At 56.5% G+C, this 26,918-nt stretch overlaps 1 protein-coding gene across 1 annotated transcript in view; it reads right to left on the bottom strand.

The window, feature by feature from the left end:
- LOC119111313 (mucin-5AC) overlaps positions 1-26,918 on the bottom strand; it is a 141,675-nt gene that overhangs the window by 90,291 nt on the left and 24,466 nt on the right. Inside the window, exons 2-4 of the mRNA XM_037235126.1 lie at positions 7,129-10,555; positions 6,169-6,451; positions 2,423-2,490 (exon numbers count right to left, since the gene is read on the bottom strand). Coding sequence (XP_037091021.1) covers positions 2,423-2,490; positions 6,169-6,451; positions 7,129-10,555 — 3,778 coding nt within the window. The remainder of the gene's footprint in view (positions 1-2,422; positions 2,491-6,168; positions 6,452-7,128; positions 10,556-26,918) is intronic.

The following is a 26,918-nucleotide window of genomic DNA, read 5'->3' as shown; positions in this document are numbered from 1 at the left end:
GGCCGGTGCCAGCCAGAGTCGCTCGGGCCCAACATACACGGCTGCCGGCCGGTGCCAGCCAGAGCCGCTCAGGCCCAACTTACACAGCTGCCGGCCGGTGCCAGCCAGAGCCGCTCGGGCCCAGCATACACGGCTGCCGGCCGGTGTCAGCCAGAGCCGCTCGGGCCCAGCATACACGGCTGCCGGCCGGTGTCAGCCAGAGCCGCTCGGGCCCAGCATACACGGCCGCTCAGCCGCCGACAGCCGGTGGGTAGCGTGCAATACGAAACGATCGCCTTACCGGCCGATCGGCCAGTTACTGGGGAATGCCACGAATCTCGCTAATGCTGTAACTGTAACTCATGATGGCTACAGTTACAGTTGCACTTGTAACTCGCAAAAGTACTGTAACGACGCGGGCAGATGACAAGTGCCGCATCATTGTGAACGGCGGAGGATGAGTGGAGGTTTTAGTCCTAACCAAACGTCAAAGGGCCGGGAACGGAACAGGCCCCACTTCCCTTTTCATAAAAAATGGGATAAGTCGCACGGCACGGTCGGATTTATCAAGATTGAACCTAAGCGATATATGCGTATGTACCGTTATCTTATCATGCAGGTGATGTAAATGTCACAAGGTCAAGCGCTGAAACGGTGAAGAACAGAAATCCAAAGGTCGAAGCTATGCAACGCATTCGTGAAATACGCGTCATGCTACTCACACTTTTATTGTTTTGATTGTTCTTGTACACGGTCTATGCCGCCAAGGAATATCATACAACGCTGTCAATTAAAAATGTCCCGGGTCTTCGTTCGGACACCGCTTTTCCGATCTACCTGTAGGTTAGAATGTGTGGTGGGGAGCATTCGGCACTAGCTGGTTTTTGGAGTGGCCCAAATATTCATTACTGTCAGTTTTACTCAATAACGTCCCTCACGATAAGTGCCGACATCGCAGAAACATTATCACCCCCGACAGCGTGGGCAGTTACAAGCGGTGTTTCCCACCAGTGACGTCATCATAAGTTGCCACACATGACTGGGCCTGTCAGCCCTCCCCCGCCCCCCCCCCCCCCACCGGCTGGGAACGGCGCGGGGTGCGGTCCGACCGCCGCGCATGCTGGCGGCCCCCGCAGCGTGAGTCACTGCTCTCACCGGCACCTTGATCCCCATCCGAAGCCGGAGGCCAGCGGCGGGACATCCGACAGACCGTGACGTCATCACCGATATTCGGCGGCCGTGACGTCACCACCGACACGGTGCCGCGGCTAGATAAACGGACACGGAGGGCGCTCAAAAAACTGCTCTCGAATCTACGTCAGTTGAGCACCATCAGGGGTGTTACTGTTCCTTGACTGGCATTTAGCACATGCTCATCAGTCGGGAATCGGGACTCACAAACCCGAAAGGCCAGGATCGGAGCAGGTTTCAACTCAGTTTTCGTCAACAGTGGGTTGAGCCCCCACAGCACAGTCGGATTCATCTATTTCATCAAAGGCCTGAATTGAAAATTAGTTGAAAAGCCATCAAAGGTTTATATTTTGAACTCAAAGCCCTGAAGTCTGCAATTCAAGTTAAACCCCATTTTAGACTAACAACACTACCGTACAAGTAATTACTTGGAGCACTCAATTTGAAATATTAAAAAATAAAGGCAGGCTTTTAAAGACTGGAACCAAGTGCACAGTGCAGGCCACAGTATGTGCTAACCCCACAGATCACCAAGCGTTTTGATCACTAACGGACTCAGTCGATCCGAGAGTGATTGGGCTACAAGAATTACTCGGTCTACAATCCTGTTCACTGCGACCAACATCTAAACTGATTAGTTGCGTCGACTGAAATTGCCTGGCATGCTCAGACCCGAGGCCAGCCAATCTCCAAGCAATGTGATTTGTGAACTGGCGCGCGATTGCTGCACCACCCAACTTCTGCATGGTAGACTCTCACGGAAGGCTGATTTTATCGTGCGTTGATCAAAGCCATTTGTACTAGCTTCACCACGTACGGGGCAGCATGAACTTAGATATTGGTATCATCCACATGATAAGACAGATACCTTCCTTCATCTACCATTTCGTCCGCTCCACGCCGCATCATACATCGTGATGGCTCAGGGCAGCATCGCATCAGATGTACATATTTGTTCAACATCTGTACCGCTTAGGTTATGCCTCAGGCAATGGCCAGCTCATCTCGTGTCCCGCAATGACTAACAGCACGTCCCGCCAGTCGTCCCATCTTTCAAAAACACTTCAATATTAAATCACATGGTGGTGGATGGACACCGGTCTACTCTTAAAATGCCGGCAGAGAAACTGCTATGCCGACTTCCCTCTGCATAAGCGTGCCACAGTCAGGGGGGGGGGGGCGCCTCACTCGTCTTCGTCCGCGGGTCACGGGACGGGGAAGGGCCAGAGGGCATGACGCCGCTGAAGCTCACCTGAATGAGTCGATGACGACCCGGTCAAACCAGACGGAAAGCGGCGAAGCCTGGAACGCCTCGGTGAGCTGTGGACGACAGGCCACTGTCAGCGTCGAGGCGGTGGGACAACGTGTGCAGCCACCAACGAGGGGGTCACTGTCAGCGTCGGGGTGGTGGGACAACGCATGCGGCCGCCAAAGGGGGGGGGGGGCACTGTCAGCGCCGGGGCGGTGGGTCAACGTGTGCAACCGCCGGCGAAACTAAGTACACGTGTGTCGCTGCTGAAGGCGCCACGGATCACTTATCAATGGGCGGGACCGGTTTTGATCATGGTATGGTAAGGTGCGGCATGATCTGATATGGAATAGTGTGGTATGGCTGATTGATACCGTATAGCATGTTATGGTACGGTATGGTGTGACGTGGTCAGCGGCGTTAAAACGCCTCAAGAGCCGGTCATCGGTATGGGATATTTGCGCACATAATGGTCATGGTGTTCGAGCTCAGGTGTGCAAAATCCCAGTTCAGCTGTCCGAGATCATCGTCGACCGTGAATCTGCTGTCCATTGGTCGGACTGGAAGCGCTGCCGCCTGCACCACGGCAGCGGCCATCAGGACCGACCACATCGAACGGGGAGACAATCGTGCGCCACCGGTCATTGGCGCTGGTCAACACAATAAGCCGGGACGGCCGTTTGGGCCGCGGCCGCGCCGACTGGTCAGCTGTGGGCCGCGGCCGCGTCGACTAGTCAGCTGTGGGCCGCGGCCGCGTCGCCTGGTCAGCTGTGGGCCGCGGCCGCGCCGACGGGTCAGCTGTGGGCCGCGGCCGCGCCGACTAGCCAGCTGCGGGCCACGGCCGCGCCGACTAGTCAGCTGTGGGCCGCGATCGCGCCGACTGGTCAGCTGCGGGCCGCGGCCGCGCCGACAGGTCAGCTGTAGTGAGCGTCAGCTGGCGGCCGGAGCAACGGCTGGCGCCCCGGTTCGGTGCCCCAGCCGCGTTCGGTCAAGGTCCGACTGCGTTTCACCACCGCGGCGAATGGACCGTGGGCGCCGCCAGTGACGGCGCGCGGCTGGCGCACGGACAGCAGCCCCGGGGGATGCCGAGGGGAGACTGGCCCAAGACAGAGCCAGGGTATGGCAGGGGAGAGGGAGGAAGAGCCCCAAGAGATGACGGCGAAAATCACGAGTTTGAGCCGGCTCGGCGACGCTGCTCCAGACCGCCAGCGGTCGGTGCCGGCGCCGTACGGAATAATGAGCCCGAGGCTGCGGCCCTCGAGCACTGAGAGGCGTAGCGACTACGGCCGGGGTGATCTCTTGAGTTGTTTGTGACAGAAGAGCAGTCAGCTCCAGACAGCCGGAAAGCCGAAAGTTTCAACGTAGGCATGACATCTGGCAAGCTACAGAGTTGACAGCACACCTCATTCAATCCGATGCTGAATGAAACATCTAGTTGCCCGTGGACTACGAGGGGAGAGGATTTGTTTATACTTACTTCAGGAACCCATGAAGTTATTTCTCCGCTTAAAATTGCAATTGATGCCTCTGGATTTTGGTACCGATAAATCATGTTTCTCATAACCCCATGCCACTGATGACGTTGCATGCCACGTCAGACTGAAACATTTGACAGGCTGTTTGATCAGTTATTAGTTGTACGTTAAAGGGTATCTTGTGTGTCCTAAATTATGCCTGTACAAGTAAGCGATCAGATACTCTCAGATAGCATATAGCATAGCGTGCACACGTCTATAACGACAACCCTGTATTGAGTGCAAGTGCGAATATTTTCCCCAGGTACTCCACATGGGATTTCCATAGTCCTAAGATTGTATAAGAATATCCTTTCGACAGCATAACCAGCTGAAAGTGGACGTTCGCAACCGTAAACTTCCATGACTAAAGCTAACACTGCCAGCCAGATAATTAAGCAGCATCCTCCTTTCTGATCCTGGTGATCGACAGGCGGAGATGAGTGGAGTTCGACCCAGGTAGCTCTCGGGCCCGCAACAGGCCGGCACACTCGGTGCGCTCGATGTGCCGATTGGGACCCCGATGGCGCAGCGTCGGCGCCAGCAAAACGTCCATTTGGAACACAAAAGGGCGGCTGAGCGCCAGACCGCCCTGGCTGTTGGCTGATGGTAACCCACCACCGCTTGCAGGGCTGACAGCGGATGGATGACGTCCGACCCCCTCCCCTAACCCCGAGAACCCCTCTGCCGGGGCGTGGGATTGTTGAACAGGCTTGGCGTCGACCATCGCGCCCCGGAATTTTAAGCGGAGTGAAACGGGTAATGCTGCCGACCAAGCCAATCGAGCTGGGGCTTGCGGCTCGCGCTACGCGCGACTAACGCTACCCATGTGCGCGTGTGATCGCGCGCCAGTACCTCGATTGCACTTGTTCGTGGCGTACCTAAATGAAAAGCCGACATGTGAATCTTGCAGCAAACGCACGTGATCAACGGGCGCCATCACTGGAGGTGCTGTTCGCGAGCGGGTTCCGGGCCCGAAGTCACCGAACACCATCCTTTCGGGCGTCTGGTGAGACAATCACGTCATGAGTTGGGTTTCATTAGAGTGGAAATGACAGGATCTCGAACGGCGCCGAGACAGTCAGCCGACGGACACGGCATGATCACGCCCAGCGCGTTCGTCGGCCGGAACCGGAAATGACGCCGCGAGAGGGTGTCCGCCCACGGCATCGCCTATCGACCGGAGGACCGACCCCGCACAAGACGTCGCTATCAGTGGTCCCGCCCCATCGACCGGCCGCGAACCGGCCGATCAAACGCAGCCAGACAACGCGCCGCGCCCGGCTCCCGGTGCGGCGTCGCGCCAGCCGCCGGGCCGCCGACCCTGGCCGCCCGGTGCCGCGGCGAGTCCCACGGCGGGTCCCACGGCCGGTGCCACGGCGGCCAGCGCGGCGCCGGCGGCGGCAGCCAGATTGATGGCGGCCGGGCCGATACAGCGGTGACTGCTGCGGCTGCAATCGGTCCGACAGCTGACCGGAGCCCACTGGCCGGCGCCCCATCACGACCGGCACCAGGCTGGATCGCAGCTGCCGCTGACGTGGCCGGCCGCCCCAACGCCAGTGCTTTGGCGACAAGTCACGGCGCCATCCAGTGAACTGTGCTGCAGTTCCAGCCTGTGCCTGCTGCTGCGCCCAGGGGCCGTGCAACAACGCCTACACCAGGTAGCGCCTTAACCCAACGCCTCACAACGATGACGGAACGCTATACAAAATATGACAGCAAATAGCGATGCTACAACGGACTTTTCGAAGAGCGAAAAGGAAATTTTTTATAGATACTGTCTGAGTCATGTTGTTAGTACAAAGCGTGAGTACATAGTGAGAACAATGTCGTGAGAGCGGCGATTTGACGCTGTTTAATAGTTTTATGTGCATGGTACCGAATCAGGCATAACGCTTGCAGCCCCATATGGTGACCGATGAATCAGGTGTTGTCTAAATAAACAGCGCTCCGTGACAACAAACGTCAAACAATGATTCTTGTCCACCAGCGAACGAGCTGAACCATTCCTGGCGTCCCGCAGCGGCCACCATCTGACAAGCGACGGAAGCAGAGCAGCGGTGCAGCACGCTCTGCTGGCAGCATGTTGTTTTCTAAAGAGTGATCGACTGAACAGCGCACCGCACGTTTTGTGGCATCGAACGCGGTCCGGTGACAGGCACATAACTCCGTCGGTGGGCGGTCCGGGCTCGGCGCGGTGCCGCCCTAGCTCTGCACCGACCGCTGGCCACTGACCTCGAGGGTGAGCAGCTCGGCGGCGTCATCCCAGGCCTCGGTGCCCCGGATGGCCAGCTCCGGCCGCCACCGCAGGCCCTCCAGGATCCGCACCGAGCTGGCCATCCGGCAGTTGGAGGCGCACACGCCAGGCGTGGTCGGCACGCGTGTGGTGGTGGTCGTGGTGGTGGTCGTAGTGGTGGTGGCGACCGTGGTCTGGGCCGGCGTCGACGAGGCTGACGACTCCGGTGTGGTGGCCGCCGTTGAAGGGACGGTGGGATTTGTCCCGACGGTGAACTTGGGCCTGTGGTAGAACAGCGAGCGGTTACGTCGGCGCCGTCCGGGTTAAGAAAATAAACACAACTGCATCTTCCAAGTTCACCCACACACAGTAGCCAATCAGCGTCGGACTGACGTTGTGCCCTGTCTTGTCTTGGGCTGAGAAAATGCCAAATTTGGTAGGTTTCACGCATTTTTTAATGTTGCCACGCTGTCGTATGAAATACGTTATCTTGGCACGAGTTCGGTTTGGGCGGACATATTCATCCTTCACACACAATATTTTGTTATTTGCTTCAAATGAGGTCGAAAGTGTTGCGACCACCATCACTGCACTAAATGCTGGTCATTTAACTCCCACTTCACAGTAGTTTGAAGATTTTCTCCTCAAATGTTGCCGAGCTCTTTCAGCAATCCAAGGATCTGTCACTGCGTCATGAAAACTAAACTATCATTCATGGGGGATTTGAGCCACCAGCGCCCCTGGCTACTTGAGATGCATCTGCTATCTCGTCAGTTTTCGGCTTCAGGGTCATCACACTATTCCACAGAGAAATTTAGGATTCCTCAGCTGTAAATTAGCACATTTAATAAACGTTGTGCTACTTCTAGTGATCGCGATGCGCCTCACGGGGATGACCAGATTCTCTCCGACATAGACAACTACAGCGCGTTTTCCGCACCGACGTCTCGGATACTCACCTATTACCAAGTAGCGAGAACAGGCCCTTCTCGGACTGCTCATATTTGAACTCCAGCGGCGGTATAGCCGTGGAGCTGACCTTGCCCGGGATGAACAGGTCCAGCGGTTTCCTTTCAACGGTGCGCGAGACGCCCGCTCTCGAGGGGAACACGATGCCAGCCGACTTGCGTTTGGGCGCCGCTGTGGTACTGGTGGTCGTCTCCTCAGCATCCGAGGGGTCGGGCGGCTTATAGCCTGGCGGCAGGAAGGCTGACACGTCCTCTTCGGTGGCGACTATCGGCGCACGTGAGCGACTGCGCTCCGTGGTCGAAGTTTCGGGAGGCTTGTACCCGGGTGGCAGGAAGGCTGACACATCCTCTTCGATGGCGACTATCGGCGCACGTGAGCGACTGCGCTCCGTGGTCGAAGTTTCGGGAGGCTTGTATCCGGGTGGCAGGAAGGCTGACACGTCCTCTTCGATGGCGACTATCGGCGCACGTGAGCGACTGCGCTCCGTGGTCGAAGTTTCGGGAGGCTTGTACCCGGGTGGCAGGAAGGCTGACACGTCCTCTTCGATGGCGACTATCGGCGCACGTGAGCGACTGCGCTCCGTGGTCGAAGTTTCGGGAGGCTTGTACCCGGGTGGCAGGAAGGCTGACACGTCCTCTTCGATGGCGACTATCGGCGCACGTGAGCGACTGCGCTCCGTGGTCGAAGTTTCGGGAGGCTTGTATCCGGGTGGCAGGAAGGCTGACACGTCCTCTTCGATGGCGACTATCGGCTCACGGGATCGAGTACGCTCTGTTGTCGTCGTCTCTGGGGGTTTGTAACCGGGTGGGAGGAAGGCTGACACATCCTCTTCAATGGCGACTATCGGAGCGCGAGAACGCTCCGTGGTCGTTTCCGGCGCCTTGTAGCCCGGCGGGAGGAATGCCGAGACATCCTCTTCGATGGCAGCAGGCTTTTTCTTGGATGAAGTGGTACTCACAGACTCCAGCTGGAACCCGGGCGGCAAGAAGGCCGAGAGGTCCTCCACCTCCTCCACCTGAACTTTGGGCCTGGCCGTGGAGGTGATGGGCGGCGGCGTGAGCTTCGGCTCGGCGCCCGAGTTCTCAAGGTCCTGTCGCACCTTGTTCTTGAACCCCTCCGGAAGCAGGTCGGGATTGATGTCCTCCTCAATGATGACCAGCCCATCCTCGTTTCGTATGGTCGTTGTCTCCACGCTGTCTTTCACCGGCCGGAAGCCGGGCGGAAGGAAGCGAGACACGTCCTCGTCAACGACGGTCGTCTGCTGAGCTTCGCTGTCGGCACGCAGCGCCTTGCCCTCGCGGCTGCCCGGCTCCGGCCTCGCCGTGGTGGAGGTGCGGCCGCGCAGCCGCTCGATCAGGGAGGACAGACCCGGCCGCGACGGTCGCTCCGCCGTGCCCTTGGAGATGAAGGAGGCCAGGCCGCCCCGCTGCGTCGGCGCCTTGCGACCCGTGTTGGGCGGCTCTGGTCCCACCGGCTCTGTTGGCGCGGCCGTCTCGGGCGCGGCGGTGGTGGAGGTGGGCGGGCTCGTTTCGGAGCGGAGTGTTGTCTCCTCGACTGATGGTGGCGTCTCCTCCCCTTGAGCGTCCTTCAGCTGCTTCACCAGCAGCGAGGCCAGGCCGCCGCGGCTGCTGGAGGGGCGCGGGCGACGCGTCGGCGCAGCCAGGCGTCGCTCCGTGGTCGTCTCGGTGGCGCGACCGGACGGTAGCCCGCTCACCTGGCGGGCCGTCACAGTCGTCACCACCGTCGACGGCTCCGTGGGGGCGTCCTCCTGCTTCGCCTGCAGCTGCTGCCGCAAACGCTCCCGTAGCGACAGGCGGCGCGGCGGCGGCGCGGCCTCCTCCGCCTCCTCCGCGGCAGCCTCGGGCTCGTCCTGCGCCGGCCTCAAGCGCGAGCTGCCCGAGTCCCTGTTGCGGCTCCTGAGCCGGTCGCGAATGGAGGACGAAAGGCCGCGCCGCGGCAGGGACGGCCGGGTGGGCCGCGGCGACAGCGGTGTCGTTTCGCGCGTGATTCGGTTGGTGGGCGGCGCCGTGATAGCCGTAGTGAACTCTTCGTCGGCCAGGGTCGGCTCGGTGACCGGCGCCAGCGTCGTCTCCTCACTGACGTCTCCTGGACTGACGTCCAGATCCTGCAGCTGTTTGTCGTCGGAGACAGCGAACAGTCGCTCCGTGGTACTCTCCGGAGTGGTCTCCGTTGTGGCAAATGCTATCGGTTCTGTCGTCCTGTTGACAAACTCTTCATTGGTGGTAGCGAACTCGTCAAAGGAACTTGGGGTCGTGCTTTCGAAGCCTCCTTCGAACACCAGGGCCTCCGTGGTGGTTTCCGCCTCGTCAGCGAATCCCCTTAGCACCTGGTCCCGTTGTTTGGTGAACTCAATCAGAGAGTCATCGGTGGTGAAGTCTGGAACATCATCGCCTGAGAAGCCTGTGGTGCCTAAACTCCTCTCTGTTGTGTCTGCGAATTGATTCGAAGGCCCTGTTTCTGTTCCTTGTAGCCCTTGATCTTCGAAGCCAGCAAATGAGTCGTTGCCCTCTTCCACGTAGTCGGAAAACTGGTCGCCAGCCAGTGGGTCGGGCGAGTAGTCTACAAACTCCACCAGGCTGCCATCACTCGTGAAATTTAGACTATTGAACGGCTCCTCTGTCGTGAACTCCGTCGGCACCTCGACGGGACGCTGCGTAACGCGTTCCGGCTCCTCACGGAAGAGCGGGAACGTGGTTCCGCCGAAGGTGGTCGGCGCGAGGGTGGTTTGCGGCACGAACTCGGTGGTGGTCTCGGGCGCCGCCTGCTGGTCGAACCGGCCGCGCACCTCCTGCCGGGACGGCTCGAACACCGTCACTTCGTTCGAGCGCAGCGTGGGCTCCAGCTCAACGGCTGGCGTCGGCGTGGTGGAAGTGGTCACCAACTGGAACAGGGTGACCCGACCGGCCGGGTTGCGGACGCGCGGCCGCAGCCGCAGCGGGCGCTGGGTAGTGGCAGCCGGCGGCGGCTCCGTCGGCGCCTCGGTGGTCGGAGGAGTCGCCGTCGCCGGACGACCGAAGAACGTTTGGGGCGGCGGCGGCGGGAAGGGCGACCGGACGGCGGCGCCGGCCGGCGGCGGCGCCGTGACCGGTCGGAATTGGCCAAACTGTGTCTGAGCCGGTGGCCGGAACTGGCCCGGCGGTGGCTGCCGGAACACGGTGAAGGGCTGGGGCCGAAACTGTGGCGCGCCGAACTGAGCTGGCGCGCCGAACTGGAACGGTGGCCGCGGCTGGAATGCCAGGTTGTTGCCGTTCAGCAGTCGACCTGGGCGCTGCTGTTGCTGCTGAGGCTGCTGCTGGGACTGCTGCTGCTGCTGCTGTTGTTGTTGTTCTTGTTGCCGTTGTCTTTGTCGCTGCTGGGCCGGCGAACCGAAGGCAGTGAACGGCACTGTGTTGGTTGCTGAAAGAAAAGGGCGGTATAATTAATGCAAGGGCGTAGGATTCCCTTCAATGGATAATTGCTCATGACCAGTCTGGTGTGGCTCTAGGATGCAATTTGCAGCATTAAGTGCGGCTATTGCTCTTACTTATCAGTGCAGCATATACATATGAATTTACTTCGGTGTTTCTTCGTCAGGTACTCAAAGTAGCGACTGCGACCAAGATGTTACATCTACAAAGCTTGTATATTTGCAGCATTCCAGACGGTGCATCAAGAACAATGTTTTGCAACTGAGCCTGAAGTGGCGTACTACACCGCTGTTGCCCTGCAGTGGCGCCATTCCACTATCTGGAGTGGGATGAAAACCTTGGAAACACCGCCTTCAGTCACCGCGCGCGAGCATCAGCAGGTCAGACGGTTCAGGCCTGACATCAGCCGGACAGACAGTTCAGCTCTGACATCAGCCGGAGAGACAGCTCTGCTCTGACATCAGCCGGAGAGACAGCTCAGCCCTGGCATCGGCCGGACAGGCGGTTCAGCTCTGACATCAGCCGGACAGACAGCTCAGCTCTGACATCTGCGTACGTGAGACACGCGTACCAGAATAGCCCATGAGTGATGAGGAGTACGACCGGGCTCATCATACGCCGTTGATGTAATCAGAGACTTCGCACCCCGCACGTGCGGGTCTCAGAACACGTTAACGGGACTCGCCCTGAAGCGCTTCAGATCGCACCTCCATTTCAAACAAGTGAAGGTGAGAAGGTCTTCGCGGAAACGTAAATCCTGTTTTTATGAATGTTTCATCGCCCGACTCTGACGGTCAGCGCCAGCCTGCATCACGGTACCTTGTTACGGGAAAGCACGAAGCCTCAGCGGCCGTTGGAGCCTTTCCAGCCCAGCTTCGGCCGCCGCCGCCTCGGCATCGCTAGCCCTGAATGGCTTCTAATGATGTTGACGTGACTTGTATGGAGGCTGCGCTTGCTGAAAGCACCTGGATTCGTTCATCGCAGATGAACTTTCTTTATATCTCATCTCTGACGCGAAATATCGCTTCGTAACGAGAGGTGATTACCCGGTTGGGTTTCGGTATTCGAACACTCCGGCTGGTAAATCGCAATGCACCGTTCAAATTTTTCGGAAATGTGTGTCGGAATAATTCAGCGAAATATTTAAGTAGCAGATTGAATAGTTCACTGGAATGCTCTGATGTTTTCCATAAGCCGTAAGTTTCATGCGTAGGAGAATTACTGCTTTTGTAATAAATTTCCGCACGAGCTGATACGTTGTCGATTGGAGACGAATCAGGTCAAGGAGGAAGGAGATTATCGATTATCCACGCACGACGTCCATTTTGGTGTCGCACAGGTAAGTTCGGCAACTGAAAGGGATGGATTCCAACAAATTTGTTTCTTCCGTGCAAGTGTAAAAAGCTGTCACAATCACGCCGACCTTGTTTTTGTTTTTGTCAGCTACTCGATCTCCGCGATGCAGTAAGCCCCTGTCAAATGCATGCAATGTGCGCCGTATATGGAAGCGTCCTAGATCTGTAGCTGTTGTGTGCAGCTCTCTCTCTCTCTCTCTCTCTCTCTCTCTCTCTCTCTCTCTCTCTCTCTCTCTCTCTCTCTCTCTCTCTCTCTCTCTCTCTCTCTCTCTCTCTCTCTCTCTCTCTCTCTCTCTCTCTCACTCTCTCTCTCTCTCTCTCTCTCTCTCTCTCTTCTCTCTCCCTTTCTCTCTCTCTCTCTCTGTCTTTCTCCCTCTCTCTCTCCTCTCTCTCCCTCTCTCTCTTTCGCTCCCTCTCTCCTCTCTCTCCTCTCTCTTTCTTTCTCTCCCTCCCCTCTCTCTCTCTCTCTCTCTCCCTGGGACTTGAGCCGAGGCCATTGAACCAACGTTAAGGGGTGTTCTCTGGCTTGCCCATTCGGCCGCAGGGAAGCGTCAAAGTTAGCACCTAAAATAGCCGTATGCTCGATTAAATAAGCATACAAGTTTGCCTCGAACCTTTCACTACTGCTCCTTTTAAGTGACTATTCGCTAAAAGCTGAACGTTTGACCAGATAGTCCAATAGTCCTTCGGATGTTCACCTTCATTGCCACCGGGATACTTGCTCCTCAACATAACTTTCGTGCCTTCCATCTTTATCTCGGTTTCCATTCATGTGTATTTCTGTGCATTCCGATATCTTCCCAACTCGTCTATTCAAATAAATACATTCTTCCGCTGGCGCCTCTGGCCAGCCTGGTTCACCTAATAATATGCAATTTGCTCCGGCTAAGCTAGCGCATAACAGATGCAACGACTTCATCTGTAACTTAAAAACTATGACGATTTCATGGACACAGTGTTGCGGTAAAGGTCTCTGAGCCAGGGTCGCGGCCGTTTGCTTGACGTGTGTCTTTCGTGAAAGGAGTACTTCCCTGACGCGCGCACGGGGCTGCGTGATAATATAGAGTTGTCACTCGCATGTAAACATGCCTGAACGTGTTGGCGGTCAAAACTGCTTGGTATGTGTGCTTTCGAGACATCCCTTTGAATCGCAAACGTGGGCATCATCATTGGTATTCGAGAGCACTGGTACCACGTAGCGTAAGTGCGCTGGGGGATGCAGCGAGTACTCAGTAATTCTCGTTAACCAGCACAAACTTGATGCGTTTCAAAGGTGCCTTCAACAACGAAAACACTTCAAGTAAATACAAGTACGCGTTGTAACAAGACCGTACGTGCGAGGAAGGAACATCTATTTAGTTGAGAGCATTTCTGATCAAACTGTAAGGTTAGGCGTCATACCCGCTGTGTGTTCACCATAGCCAGCGGATTGCAGCTTCCTTTATTTCCCGGCACAAATGCGACCCAGAACAGAAAAGGCCTATCGCCATGACTGCTGCATCAAAAAACACGGCGCTCGGCAGGCGCCTGGCGCCAGCCGATTGGGCTGATCAGCTGCAGGGTCGGACGGCGGTCCGGCCCTGCGACCGCCCGCAGCGCGCTCTGGAGCGGCCCGACCGCGCGGCGAAAAAGGCCGGGCGGCGACGGCTGGCCGGCTGCAAACAATAGGGTCTGGCACAGTCGGGAGACCCTGAGAGATGGGGGGGGGGGCAGACTCCTATTCTGGTGGCCGGGCCTCGCTGCGAAGCGGGACGTGGGATATGTAGCGAGTAGAGTCTCTTGGGCCGGCACGGGTGGGGTGCGGTGCTTCCCCGCAGGACGGGGGAGGCCTCTCGTGGAAGCGTGTCTGACGTACTGCTGGTGTGGTCCTCTGCGCTGGAGAGAGCATCATCCCTATGATAAATTTGTATCACATCACGACATGCTGGATGCACATCCGAGAAAAAAGCCGGTACCCGATTTCTAACCGCCACCCTGTCTGCTCTTTCGGGGCATATTAAGCACCATCCGAGAAGGACAAGAAGGAAAACCACATTAGAACTAGATTTAGGTCAACGAGCAGCTTGTGGCAGACGCGGCCTGGACTGCACCTGTGCATGAATAGATCAGTTAGTGATGGGGATGATAGTCAGTCGGGGCGCCACACCTCAGCGCATCCGCTGCGTCAAGCAATTTGTTCAAAGCTCTTTCAATTTCCAGCGCTTGTTTGCGGCTTCTGTTATCACTTATTCTGAAACCCCCTTCGATTTGAACGTAACAGTTAGATTACAGCCAATTTGAAACGTCAGGATTTCTCGATTTCGCCGGCAACCCTCTGGGAAATTCAACGCATCTAAAATTTAAATGCAACCAATCAATGTCGTTTCCATATAAACTCATATGGTTCCCACTTAGGCGCGCGGCACGACTCCGAGGAAGATTGATGATTGCTAAAATCGATACGGTGTAGACGGGGTGGCACCGGCCCGGGTACCGCTCGCCCCGTGGCAGCCCCCACCTCGAGTCAGCTGAACGCATCGCCAGAGTAGCACCACAGGTGGCAGGATTCAGCGCAGCCCATTGTAGACATTGATACCCGGAGGAGGACTTGAGGACTTGGTCCAGACGTTTGGTCGCACTCGTAATCCCATGGCCTACCCCTGCTGTTGAGACATGAGAGGTAGCTATTCCGGCGCAGGCAGCCTGGAGCATGGCAACCGGCGTTTGTCACGTTTAAAATGACGTAATTAAACGATAAATTATCGACGTGATGTCATTAAGCCGATAACATAAGTACATTGCCATCACTGAACCCTACAAACATTGTATGTGCACCTTCTCAGACGCATGGTGTTTGTTGAGCGGGCTCTCGTCTTCTGTGGTGACAAATGCTTCCCACAAAATGTGCTCATCGAGGTGGATGGATACCGCTTCAGATATAAACAATAAAATAAAAACATTAGAGCTCTCAACGGTGAATGAGAAAGTGGGGCTATTCCATCATTTCAGTTCAGGCAGCATCAGCAGAATGGCAGCCCACCGACGGTAGCCAACGCGCGCCACCGCCCGCGCGACGGCGCCGAGCGGCTGACAGTAATGGCACTTGCAGTGCACACAGCGTGTGTACACAGAGGCACCTCGGGAGTGCAGGCCAACAGCCGGCAGCGCCTGCCGTCAACAGCAGCCATGAGCGCGCGTTCCGAGAATCGGCCCCAGATGAGGCGATCGGCCGGGGGCCCGCGCCGCGGCGGCACGAGGCCGGCCGTGCTCCCTCCAGGCGCGCCCACTCCGCGGCGGCATGATGGCGCAACTGGCGGCTGTCGCCGCTAGGAGCGGGCGGCCTCGCGCCACAGCCAGCCGCCGGTCCCTGCTGCGATTCAGTGATCACAGCCAGCCGCCGGTCCCTGCTGCGGTTCAGCGACAACCCGTCGGCAGCCAGTCGCCGCTCTCGGTCCAGAGCTTTTCGGTTGGTAGCCACTAGCACGACGCATGCAATTCGTAGGCTGAACCGACTGATCCATGCGACAGAAGCCATTCGTTTTTGGAGCCTTTGCGACTCTACCATTGAGACCTGTTCGCGATCAGAATAGCTCGCCGTAAAACAGGTACGCTGTCGCGGTGTCATCCCGACTCCTCACACTCTTTAAGTGGAGGACAGCTCCGGTGACCGAGTGCGAGGCAGAGCGCTCGGGTGAGTCATCGCACTGGACGGCCCTGCTTAAAGGCGGGTCGTGGCCCCGCAGCCAGTGCCGTGGGCGGTGGTTGGTACGGCGTCAATCTGGCCACATGGCAGCCATTGCTCGAATGCAGTCGTCTCCCGGTTGGGAACCGGTCGACGAGAAATGCCCCGAGGGCGGGAATGAGCCGAAGGCGGATCAGCTGCATCGGCACGCTCATCAGCCGCCAGCGCCAGTGTGACGTCACTCTCCGGTCTGAATTAGCAGTCGCAGTCAGCCACGGATCCTGACCCTGATCCGGCGGATGCCGCCGAATGATGCGCTTACTCTCGGATCAGTTACCAGTCACGAAGTTGTGGTGGTTTGGCCAACAGCATTTGACTGTCATTCTTCAGTCGCGCTCGCGCCTGGCTGGCAAACTCAATACGGCTTTAACAGGCAGGTATCCACGAGTTTGCAAAGTCTAATATTAAAGCGCTTTCTAATACCGTACTTACTTTCGAATAAGTTACCAATCACGAAGCTCTGGTGGTTTCGCCAGCCAAGTTTTACCGTAATTCTTCAGCCGCGCTTACACCTGGCTAACAAACGCAACATGCATTCAAAAGTTGTGCCCCCGCCGGTATGCAAAGCCTAATACTGCTGCGGCTTGCATTCTAATCGGATGAGTTTCCATTAGAACGGCTCAACTGAAAGGGAGAGCTCTACATTGATATGGGGTTTGGAATTGAAATAACCATGTTGAAGGTCATTCAGTGCAGTTCCTGGCGTTGCCCTTCTTAAGACTTAAGCCCCCCTAGTTTCTGAGCGACACGCCCGCGAAGATGTGCGGACTATATCTGGGAGACTATTTCAGGGTTACCCAGGTATCTATGATGCCTTAACAATGTCATTGAAATCCTGTCATTCCTTAAGCCACGCAGCGCTCAAGACAAAATAACTGACGACTCATTGGTATCTGGCTTTCGTGAGCACGCTTTCCAGGTATTAAGGCTGCCAATTGGCTCTCAATCAATGTTGTGCAAGACGTAATGATGCAACCAAACGATGACGCATTGAAGAGAATATTTGCTAAGCAGAGAAACTGTGTTGTCTAAAACAGTCTTTTTAACTACAGTATGCCCCCAATTATAAGTGAATTTATTTCATCATGTCTGATGCTTGCTTCAATATCTTCAAATGTGGAACGTTTCCTTTAAATGAACCGGTGTGGATTCGTTCGTGCATAGCAATCACGACTGCAAACATCTGCTCAGTCAGCGTCAGCTGGAGCAGCAGCCGCTGAAGGCAGCACCGGCCGGAGCAGCAGCCGCTGAAGGCATACGCTGGCTGGAGGCGCCGCCGCCACTGGGACCCCCTCCCCCCACCTCCCCGTCTCACACAGCCGTGTCCAATGGCGTAACGCCGGGCATGCTCTAGTAGACGCGGGTGCGCCTGGTCGGACCGTAAACCTCCTGACGGCCATGGGCCACACCTGCGCGGGCGCCACGCCTAGACGGTCAGTCCCAACCGCTGGCCTACCACGGTCGGCCGCGCGGGGGCGGCCTGGTTCTGGAGCTGAACGGAGGGGCGACGTGCAGCAGCGTGCAGCTCAGGGTTCTACGTGCAGCAGCGTACAGCTGAGACTTCTACGTGCAGCAGCGTGCAGCTCAGGGTTTTACGTGCAGCAGCGTACAGCTGAGAATTCTACGTGCAGCAGCGTGCAGCTCAGCATTCTAAGTGCAGCAGCATACAGCTGAGAGCCCTACGCATCTACGACGACTGATAAGCTCAACAGCGCATGCTGGGCTGAGTCGCACGAATTTGGCGAACGTGGGCATGAGTGGTAGAACCATACCGGTGTTTCTGAGTGAAGGATTCGGCGGGGCAAGGGCGAACTGAGACGAGAGCTAAGTACGAAAGGACTGTGGCCGTGCCTGTGCCGGCCCCCTCCAGAGAGCGAGAGCGGTGACTCAGCGGACGGAGCAGATCCGGGAGGGCTCCCCGCAAAGCCGGACTGTCCAGCCGCACCTGAGACGGCCGCAGCCGCCGCAGGGGGGCACTCACAAAGACCAATGCACGTGCAGGCGCGCCCACGGAGGCGTGTCCCAGGGCAGGAAATCCGCACGGTCCGCCGCCGCCACGGCCGGCTGGAAATCTCCGCTTGTCTCAGACGCCACACTGCCCAACCGTGAAACGCCGCCTGGTTCGGGGCGTGCAGCACGCGTCGTGACGGTAGGAAACACTGGGCGTTCAGGTCGTGCCGTTTCTTCACAGCACATGTCGTTCCAAGACAGCGACGCAACAGCGTGACACGGCGCGTAGACGTTTGAGTCCGGACGCGCGCCAGAAATGCCGCCGAGGCTTCACATACCGGGTCTGCTTGCAGAAAAAAGAAAAGACCGACAGCGAGCGACTCCCTTTCTCGACACATGTATTTTAGCAGGAAAAGCGCTAAATGGACTCCGGAGAATGCGGAGCCAGAGGAGGAACATGACCGCTGAAGAAAATTAGATGAATGTTGGCAAAATGGCAATGAGCTGAACATATCGTACCTGGTGCCAGAGATGTCGCTTTGTCAGACGATTACCTGTGAAAGCTCCGCGCCATGTGCCATGCGACGGGGATCGCTTATGTGTGCCATTAGTTACATTTTGAACAAAAAAATCATCATACGTCAATAGCATAGATTATCTTTGAAGGAAAAGCTGTTTATAGTAGCAGTAAGTAGCTAGGTTTCTTCAAGAATAGGCGAATTTCCAACATATTTCATACGTTTGCATGCGTTTAGCCTGAACAACCAGCAAGACACTCGATTTTTTCTTGCATTAAGTCAGTGGTGTTGGTTATGTCGAAATTGGGATCATTACCTCATTTAAACTTAAACTTAACATAAAATATGATCCAAGCAAATGGTGATAAAAACTGATGACATGAAATGTTCGATCTTTTGATCTCTATTTAATATGAAACAACGGCAATGCACATTTCTCCAGTCAGCTCCACGTTCTGGCGGGGCTCGGTCTGAGGGAGGCCTGAGCGGCGGGAGCTGGCTGCACGGGCGCGCTCGGCGGTCCCAGGACCACTCCGGACCCCTGCTGAGTGGCGGGAGCTGACTGCACGGGCGCGCTCGGCGGTCCCAGGACCACTCCGGACCCCTACTGAGTGGCGGGAGCTGACTACACGGGCGCGCTCGGCGGTCCCAGGGCCACTCCGGACCTCAGCTGACTAGCGGGAGCTGGCTGCACGGGCGCGCTCGGCGGTTCCAGGGCCACTCCGGACCCCTGCGGGCCGGCGGGGCCGTGGCTCTCGGTCGGCCAGTGGAGTGTGGGCCGCGGTGACGTTAGTTGCGGCCCCGCGCCGCCAGTATTCCTTTCACTCGGTGCGCCTTCCATGAGATCGGGCGATAACCGGACCTATGCCGCCGCCGAAATGGCCTCACGGCGCATGCGTCACCGCGGGAGGGAAGCGAGTGACAGACCGCGCGTTCAGGGCCGCTTGACCGCGCCCCCGGTCCTGGCGAACACTGTTGATTGCTGATAACATGGCTGTTTATCGTTGCGGGTTGTCAGAAACGCTTGATCTATAAGTGGCGACAACACAATGACTTCAGAAAATGACGACGGCAGTGAAATTCACAGGTCCGATGCTATCTCATCTGAAAAGACCAGGTTTGCCTTTATTTTTGTATACTGACACTTTTCATGCAAATAATATTGGCGTAGAATTAACGAATGGCACGCGCCTCTCAGAGGCACTTTTGGCACTTCTCCTGTTTGAACTAAGTAGTATTCGCGAGTGTTATAGAAAGGAGGTCACGCCCATGCGAAACACATGAATCAAATCACTGGCCAATCGTGGGAAACTGGGCAGCCCAACGTGGGGTACTGGTTTTTGTGTTACACGGCACAGGAAGGGGCATCTAAATAAGTTTCCTCAATGATTAATATTTGAGTATCATCGCTACAACACTAACTCTGGTGTTGTTCGCACTTGTTCCCTGGCTAAGACCATTGCTCCAAGTTGTAATGATATTTGTCTCGTAACAACATGGCTCCTTGATAATTACCATGCTAATTTGGGCGCCGCAAGTGTAGAAACGACGCCTTTACGTATCTGTGAGTACCACCCATACAGCAGTGAAACATTCTCATTCTGTTGCCACTTCACGCCTTCGGTTCTACCAGACAGAACGATAAAGAACATACAGTGACGAAAATGCCCTGCGAAGCGCCGATTTTCAACATTTCGCAGCAAAGGTTTTTTGGGGGAACGTGCCTGACCCTTCTCCGACGAGAAAGGCAACTATATGGCTACAAAAACGACAAAGACTGACTCTTTAGTGATTTACCTTGAATCACGTGATGTGAGGGGTGTAGCGTGACTGTAACGCAAGTAAGGCGACACCATATGCTGGAGTTATTTTCACGGCGGTTTCCAAACTCAATGAGTGTTCTGTTGTGCTGCCTTACGCAACGGCCGTTCAATTTGCCAACGCTTACAAGGTCTGTGCAATCTTCCTAGAGAGATGCAGCTGTCACCGACATCACACAACGCCGGGCAGTGTCACTGCAGCCTGCGTGGAGGCTGCTGCCGACCAGGAGAGGCTCTAGCCGCTGGGCTGGAGCTGTGTGGCGCCGACGGCCCCCGGGGACTACTGGCGCCGCCCGCGGACGCCGCTCGCCGCCGCACTGTGTGGCGCGGACGGCAGGACCGCCGCGGCGGGCCGGGCCGCCGACAAGCGCCTGCGGCCGGTCCGCGGCCAGGCCCGCCGCCGACCGACTACCAATGCAGCGGGTCCGGCCCTGCGGCAGCTGCGGCACCGCCAGACGACAGACGCCAGGCCCGGCCGCGTCCGCGTCTTTCCGCTACGCTGCGCCCACAGCCCGGCACGTGGGGCAAACAACGTTCCGACGCCCAAACGCTGAGCGACACTATAAAGAGCGCAGCGTCGTAAGCGTGCCTGCAGAGCGCGGGCGCCCAATGCCCCGCATTCACCTCCTGGCATTCAGCACGGGTCTCGCCGGGGCCAGGGCGTGACCACTGATTCGCCCCAGTGAAGGCAACGTCATCAGGACGGCAATCATGAGGCAGCTGGGCCCTCAGCCGCGTGCAGCCCGCGCCGTGGCTCACGGCATTCCTGGCATTCCACGGACTAGATGACAAATTACACATTACAGAACGCATCCGGTTTGGTGGCAACATCCCACCGACAATTTCAGCGCCCAAATATCCAAAGTTCAGCTCATGATCAGCACCAATTTCAGCGCAAACAGAGTCAATGGCACAAGGCATTCGTATGTTGTAATGAGAATGTCAAGAAGAGATATGTCTAGCATATTTTTCCCACTAAAAGTATTCCAAATTCAGCTTAATTTAACCCGAACGGAGCTTGGCGTATGCGTGCACCGGGTGCAGCGGCTCGATGTCACTTAGTTGACCTTCGCATGGGATGACTTTTATTGCATACTGTCCCACGGGCAGGGCTTACATAAAACACACGCAGCACGCCCGGAACAATATCAAAGTCCGGTCATCAATCCCGGCGATGTGGCAATCCGGCGGGAGACACAGGGCGCATCCGCACGCGGGCCGGCGCCACATTCCAGGGCCAGTGACGTCGATGACGGCAGCGCCGCATGACCCGCCGCTGACGGCGGTGGTGTCGGCGGCGGCTCCGCGGGCCGCACGCACAGGGCCGGGTCGCGGCGGCCGCCCCGCTCGCCGGCTCGCACTCTCCGCCCGTCGGCCAGGCCGGTCGATGACGGCGCGCTCGCTCGGAGAACGGCGGTGAGCAGACGCAGCGGCCGCACCGCCGGCGCCGAAAGAATGATACAGAGCCGCGGCTGAGGTGGGCAGCGAGACCAGCCACGCCGGCGTGTCTCGCGGGCCAGCGTGGTTAATGAACTCGTGAGGTTAGCACCCCGCCCTGGCTTGGCGAGAATCACTCAACCACTTAGGTGTGTGCCATTTGTCAGGGCTGTGTTGTACCGGAGCTCGAGCCCCAATCCAAGTGTGTGCGTAATCATACACTGTGCATGCACTGAATATTTTCGCCATGTCGTGGGGCTTTCGCTTTATACGCTGCATCATCCGTCAAAATAGCATTAACTTTATGATCTAACGGCAGCTGTGTTCGCCCCACACCGGAAGTGAGTCGTTTAGTCGGAAATCATATAAAGTGCGGCCAAACATCTGCGCTTTGTCAAGTCACTGGAGCTCCCGCAGCGAGCAGAGGCCGGTTTTAGTCGGGATCAGTGCGTGATAAATCGTGTCGGCGGCGGCCGAACCGAAACGACGACACCGGCGAGGCCAGCGCCAGCGGCGGCAGCTGCCGAGCCACCGGCGGCGCCGAGTCCACGTCGCTGGCGATCGCTCCTCAGCCGTCTCGGCAGTCTGCGGCTAAGTGATCACTCCACGGTCTAGTGGGCGACCGTTGGTCGGGCGCGGCAGACATCGCACCATGCCCCATTGATTGTGTGGACTAACCATCGACGGTCGTGTCCGCCAATCGTGATCCGGCGCCAGGCCCGGTAGACTATGCTTGGAGTCACCGCTTCTGTCGGGCCTCGCTAAGAACAATAGACTAACATTGTCCAGGCCCGGCGCAGCGCTGTTTGCGAGGGAGGCGAGGCGTGGCCAGACCGGCCAGGCGCGGGGGAGACGCAGACGAAAGTTCTCGGGTCTTGATTAAGGCAGGTCTTTGTCGAGTCTTGCTCACCCATTTTGTTCGGTGGCACAGCGGGCATGACAGGTCTGCTTGATGACGCCCGCAGTTTTTACGTGGTCTGCTCAGGCCAGAAGTTCGCATCAGAGCAGATCGGGCCGTATCAGCGCCTCCTCCCACCAGCCGTGCCCCGCGGTCTGGCTGTGTCTCCTCCTCCCATCTCCTCCTCCCGCCAGCGGTGCATCGTGGTAGCGCTGTGTCAGCTCCTCCTCCCTCCGGTAGTGCTCCATGGTCTGGCTGTGTCAATTCCTCCTCCCACTAGCAGTGCCCCATGGTCTGGCTGTGTCAGCTCCTCCTCCCTCCGGTAGTGCTCCATGGTCTGGCTGTGTCAATTCCTCCTCCCACTAGCAGTGCCCCATGGTCTGGCTGTGTCAGCTCCTCCTCCCACTAGCAGTGCCCCATGGTCTGGCTGTGTCAGCTCCTCCTCCCACCAGCAGTGCCCCATGGTCTGGCTGTGTCAGCTCCTCCTCCCACTAGCAGTGCCCCATGGTATGGCTGTGTCAGCTCCTCCCCCCACCAGCAGTGCCCCATGGTCTGGCTGTGTCAGCTCCTCCTCCCACTAGCAGTGCCCCATGGTCTGGCTGTGTCAGCTCCTCCTCCCACCAGCAGTGCCCCATGGTCTAGCTGTGTCAGCTCCTCCTCCCACTATCAGTGCCCCATGGTCTAGCTGTGTCAGCTCCTCCTCCCACTATCAGTGCCCCATGGTCTGGCTGTGTCAGCTCCTCCTCCCACCAGCAGTGCCCCATGGTCTGGCTGTGTCAGCTCCTCCTCCCACCAGCAGTGCCCCATGGTCTGGCTGTGTCAGCTCCTCCTCCCACTAGCAGTGCACCGTGGTATTGCTGTGTCAGCTCCTCCTCTCAGGTGCATGTTGAGCCTTGCCAGCCCCTCCCTCCCACCAGCGGTGTCCCTTGGTCCGGCTGTATCAGCTCCTCTCATCGCACGCGTCATGTCCGCGGGGCATGTCAGCGAGAGCTGACACTAACGACGCCGGTCGACACGATGGACAGCTCATTAGGCCCTCGCGTCTATCTATTTAGAGCCCGTCTCGCCTGCTCAGTAGCGTTCCAGGTGCGGACCGTGGTGAAACGTTCCAGTCTCAACTGAGCCACTCAAACAGACCACGGATCCGGTGATCATTACATTAGAAGACTAATTATTTTCCAATGAGATCGGAAATGCGTTTCCAATGAAAAATAACAGCACGTATAGTTTGGAAGTGAGTTCGTGAGGGCACTTGGTGAATATGTTGAAAAGTTGGTGTTTTACACAAACCATCTTTCTTCCACCAATAGTCCATGTTACTGGAAAACATGCGATTAAAAGCTGTCGTGCCTCAGCGGAGGGTGGTAAAGAGCAGCTGTCGCGTCTCACGGGAGGGTGGCCAAGTGCAGCTGTCGCATCTCACCGGGGGTGGCTAAGGGGAGCTATCGTGTCTCACTGGAAGGTGTCCAAGGTCAGCTGACGTGTCTCACCGGCGGGCGGTCAAGGACAGCTGTTGTATCTCAGCGCAGGGTGGCTAAGGGCAGCTGTCGTATCTCACCGGAGGGCGTTTAAGGGCAGCTGTCGTATCTCACCGGAGGGTGGCTAAAAGCAGCTGTCGTATCTCACCGGAGGGTGGCTAAGGGCACCTGACGTGTCTCACCGGAGGGTGGCCAAGGGCAGCCGGCGTGTCTCACTGGAGGGCTGCAGCACCGTTCCCTAAGAGCCGCAGCACGCCACCAGCTGAGCAGCTGACAAGGATCCCTCAGAGCGGCCGCGCTGACAGCAGCCAGCCCCGACCGAGGCCAGGCCGGCGCTGACGCCGAACAAAAGTGAGAGTGATCGCGCGGTAACGTAACCCGGGCCCCGAGCCGTCAGACTGCCACCGCCAGTGTGGTAACGCGGCTCAGCCTTGTGCGCAACGGTCGGGGCCTGCAGGGCGCTTCCTTGTCGGGGATTCATTCCACGACCCACATGGTCACAAAGGTCGCGTGCACGCCGCCATGTTTCGTCACCGGGCGATAACCGAAGGTGATCACGGAGCAGCGCAGTCATGCGTAAATGCACAATAGGATGATTGTATGGGCAAAGCAATGGTGATGAGCGTCTAGAGTGGGCAACAATGCCAAACGGAAGGACAAAAAAGAGCAGATCAGAACTGCTCCCCACGGGTACGTCGCAGAATGACTAGGCCTGCTACGAATTACTCGATACGTGCCAGTATGCATATATAATCTTCCCCTGCTTCAGAGATGATCATATGCGGTGGGCTTTTACCTACCGCTCTTGAGCGCGGCACGGCCTAAATGAGCCGCGCCTTTGCTGGCCAGAGCCGCGGCTCGGCCGAGCAGCACGGTGGTATTTCACAAGTGGGCCAGGACGGGATGTAATTACCCGGCTGGATAGCCTTGAACGGAGGGAGCCGGCTGTCCGCGGCCGCAGGGGCGCGGTCGCTGCCACTGACTCCGACTGACTCCGAGACGCCCGCGTGCGGACCTGACGTCATCAGACAACTATTTCCAATCGCTTTACAGTGGTGGATGTTGGTCTGAGGTCAGGCATGCCGTCCGCCCAGCGTCTGTCATCAGAGCCGCAGGTGCAGCTTCCATCTGAAGTGACATTCCTGAACGAAGAGTACATCGAATAATATTGAAAGGTGGACAGCAGTTCTGTCGCGCTGAGATAAATCACCTGTGATGCCGCGGAAAGAAACGCGTTCAATTTACCTGTGTTGTCGCAATATATGCTGCTGGAAAGTTTCATTACCTGAGCCTTTGGTTTTTCTGTGTCATAGGATAATGAGATTCAAATAAGGTCGGATCATCATGTATTATCTTTTTAATTTTTTCTACGGGCGACGACGCATCGGTGTTGCTCGAACGCCTCGGTTTGAGCCTGGCTCCCAGAGTTGCCGGAGCGTTTGCCCACGCCTTGGTTCGAGCCTGGCTCCCGGAGTTGCCTGAGCGTTTGCCCATGCCTTGGTTTGAGCCTGGCTCCCGGAGTTGCCAGGGCGTTCGCCTACGCCTCGGTTCGCGCCCGGCTCCCGGAGTTGCCAGAGCGTTCGCTCACGCCTCGGTTTAAGTCTGGCTCCCGGAACAGAGATCCGTCATTCGTGCGTCAAGCATCTTTTAAGGCTGCGATTCTTGACGGCGAAAGAAACTCTGTGCATCGTCACAACGCAGTTATTGTTAGCTTGATTTGTATGGCATTGCTGAAGTCGACACCAGGAATAGGACTGAAGCTTTCAAACCCATCAGGCCAATAATCGTCTCCAAATTTGGAGCAGCTGCGATGCGGGTACTCTTCAAGATAAACAGATGTAAAACCTTAACCACCACACAAAGGCATGCTTAAAGGAAAGGTTTCACATCTGAAGGTATTGAAGCAAGCATCAGAAATGATGAGAAAAGCTCGCTTAAAACTATTGGTATAATTTTAGGTAGACACCACTGCTCCAAACAACATAATTTCTCCGTCCAATAAATATGCTGCTTAATACGTCAATGTTCATAGCGTCATAATACCTTGCACAGCACGCCTCGAGAGCCCAATGACGACCGTTGTATCTGGAAATCGCGCTCACAGATGCTAGATGTGAACGATTTAGCCATTATAATTTGCTCGACTGAATGACAATACTCCTCCAAAGAACATAATTTCTCCGTCTAGTAAATACGCTGCTCAATACGTCAGTGTTTCATTACGTCGTCGTACTTTGCACAGCATCGATTGAGAGCCAATTGACGACCGTTGTATCTGGAAATCACGCACACAGACGCTAGGTATAAACGATTTGGCCATTACAATCTTCTCGATTGAATGACAAAATCTAAATATCATTATTAAAACGTCATGAATGCCAAGGTAACCTTGAAACCCTCCCTGAAAAAGTCTCCCCATTTTCGCGGGCGCGTAGCTCAGAAACCTGAGATATTTAGCTCTCAAGAAGGCAGGGCTGTAAACTGCGCCGAAAGGCCTTCAAGATGGCCATCTCAGCTCAAAACCCCCATAGAAATGTGAAACACTCCTTTTGAGACCGCCTGTCATTAAGTGTGTTTCTTCACGTCCTCACCGGAGAAATATGATGGCTTTGATCGTGCTGGAGGAACCAATGGGACATGTCGTGAGCTAAGCTAGCGTTGTTTGCCACGTCGTCACAGTGCAAACATCTTTCCAGTTCACGATCAAGGAGGCATTCTAGCGTGAAAGGGCTGAAGATATCCGCGATAGCAAATGGTTTCTGTTATATTCTTTGTGATATGTATTTTTTTAGTGAACGATGCAATCAATATTACATTATCTATCGGTTTGTCTCGTGTAATTTTGAAGGCAGGCAGACGGTAAATTTTATTCAGCCAAGACGGAAGAAGCGCTCAGACCTTCCGTAATTCTTTCAGTAGCGCGCTCACAAACAAGGCATATTGCCTTTATGGCCTTTCAAGTTAACAGTAAAGCGTTGCAAATTATCATATCTGACTAGGCACGTTAAAGGTACGCAGCGCAAATACGAAGGACTGCAACGTCTTGATTGGAAGAGAAGAATGCTCGAATCGGGACTCTGTACAGGCAAACAAATGAGGAAGCGACGAGTGATAGAGAAGTTCTCAAGTGATCTACGAATCAACAGCTAACATAGGCACATTTTGGTTGCAGACC

This window comes from Pollicipes pollicipes, unplaced genomic scaffold (assembly GCF_011947565.3).
Source record: "Pollicipes pollicipes isolate AB1234 unplaced genomic scaffold, Ppol_2.1 Scaffold_7261;HRSCAF=8764_pilon_pilon_pilon, whole genome shotgun sequence".
Lineage (NCBI taxonomy): Eukaryota > Metazoa > Arthropoda > Thecostraca > Pollicipedomorpha > Pollicipedidae > Pollicipes > Pollicipes pollicipes.
The sequence above is the reverse complement of the archived record's forward strand: the minus strand, read 5'-3'. Positions and strand labels throughout refer to the sequence as shown.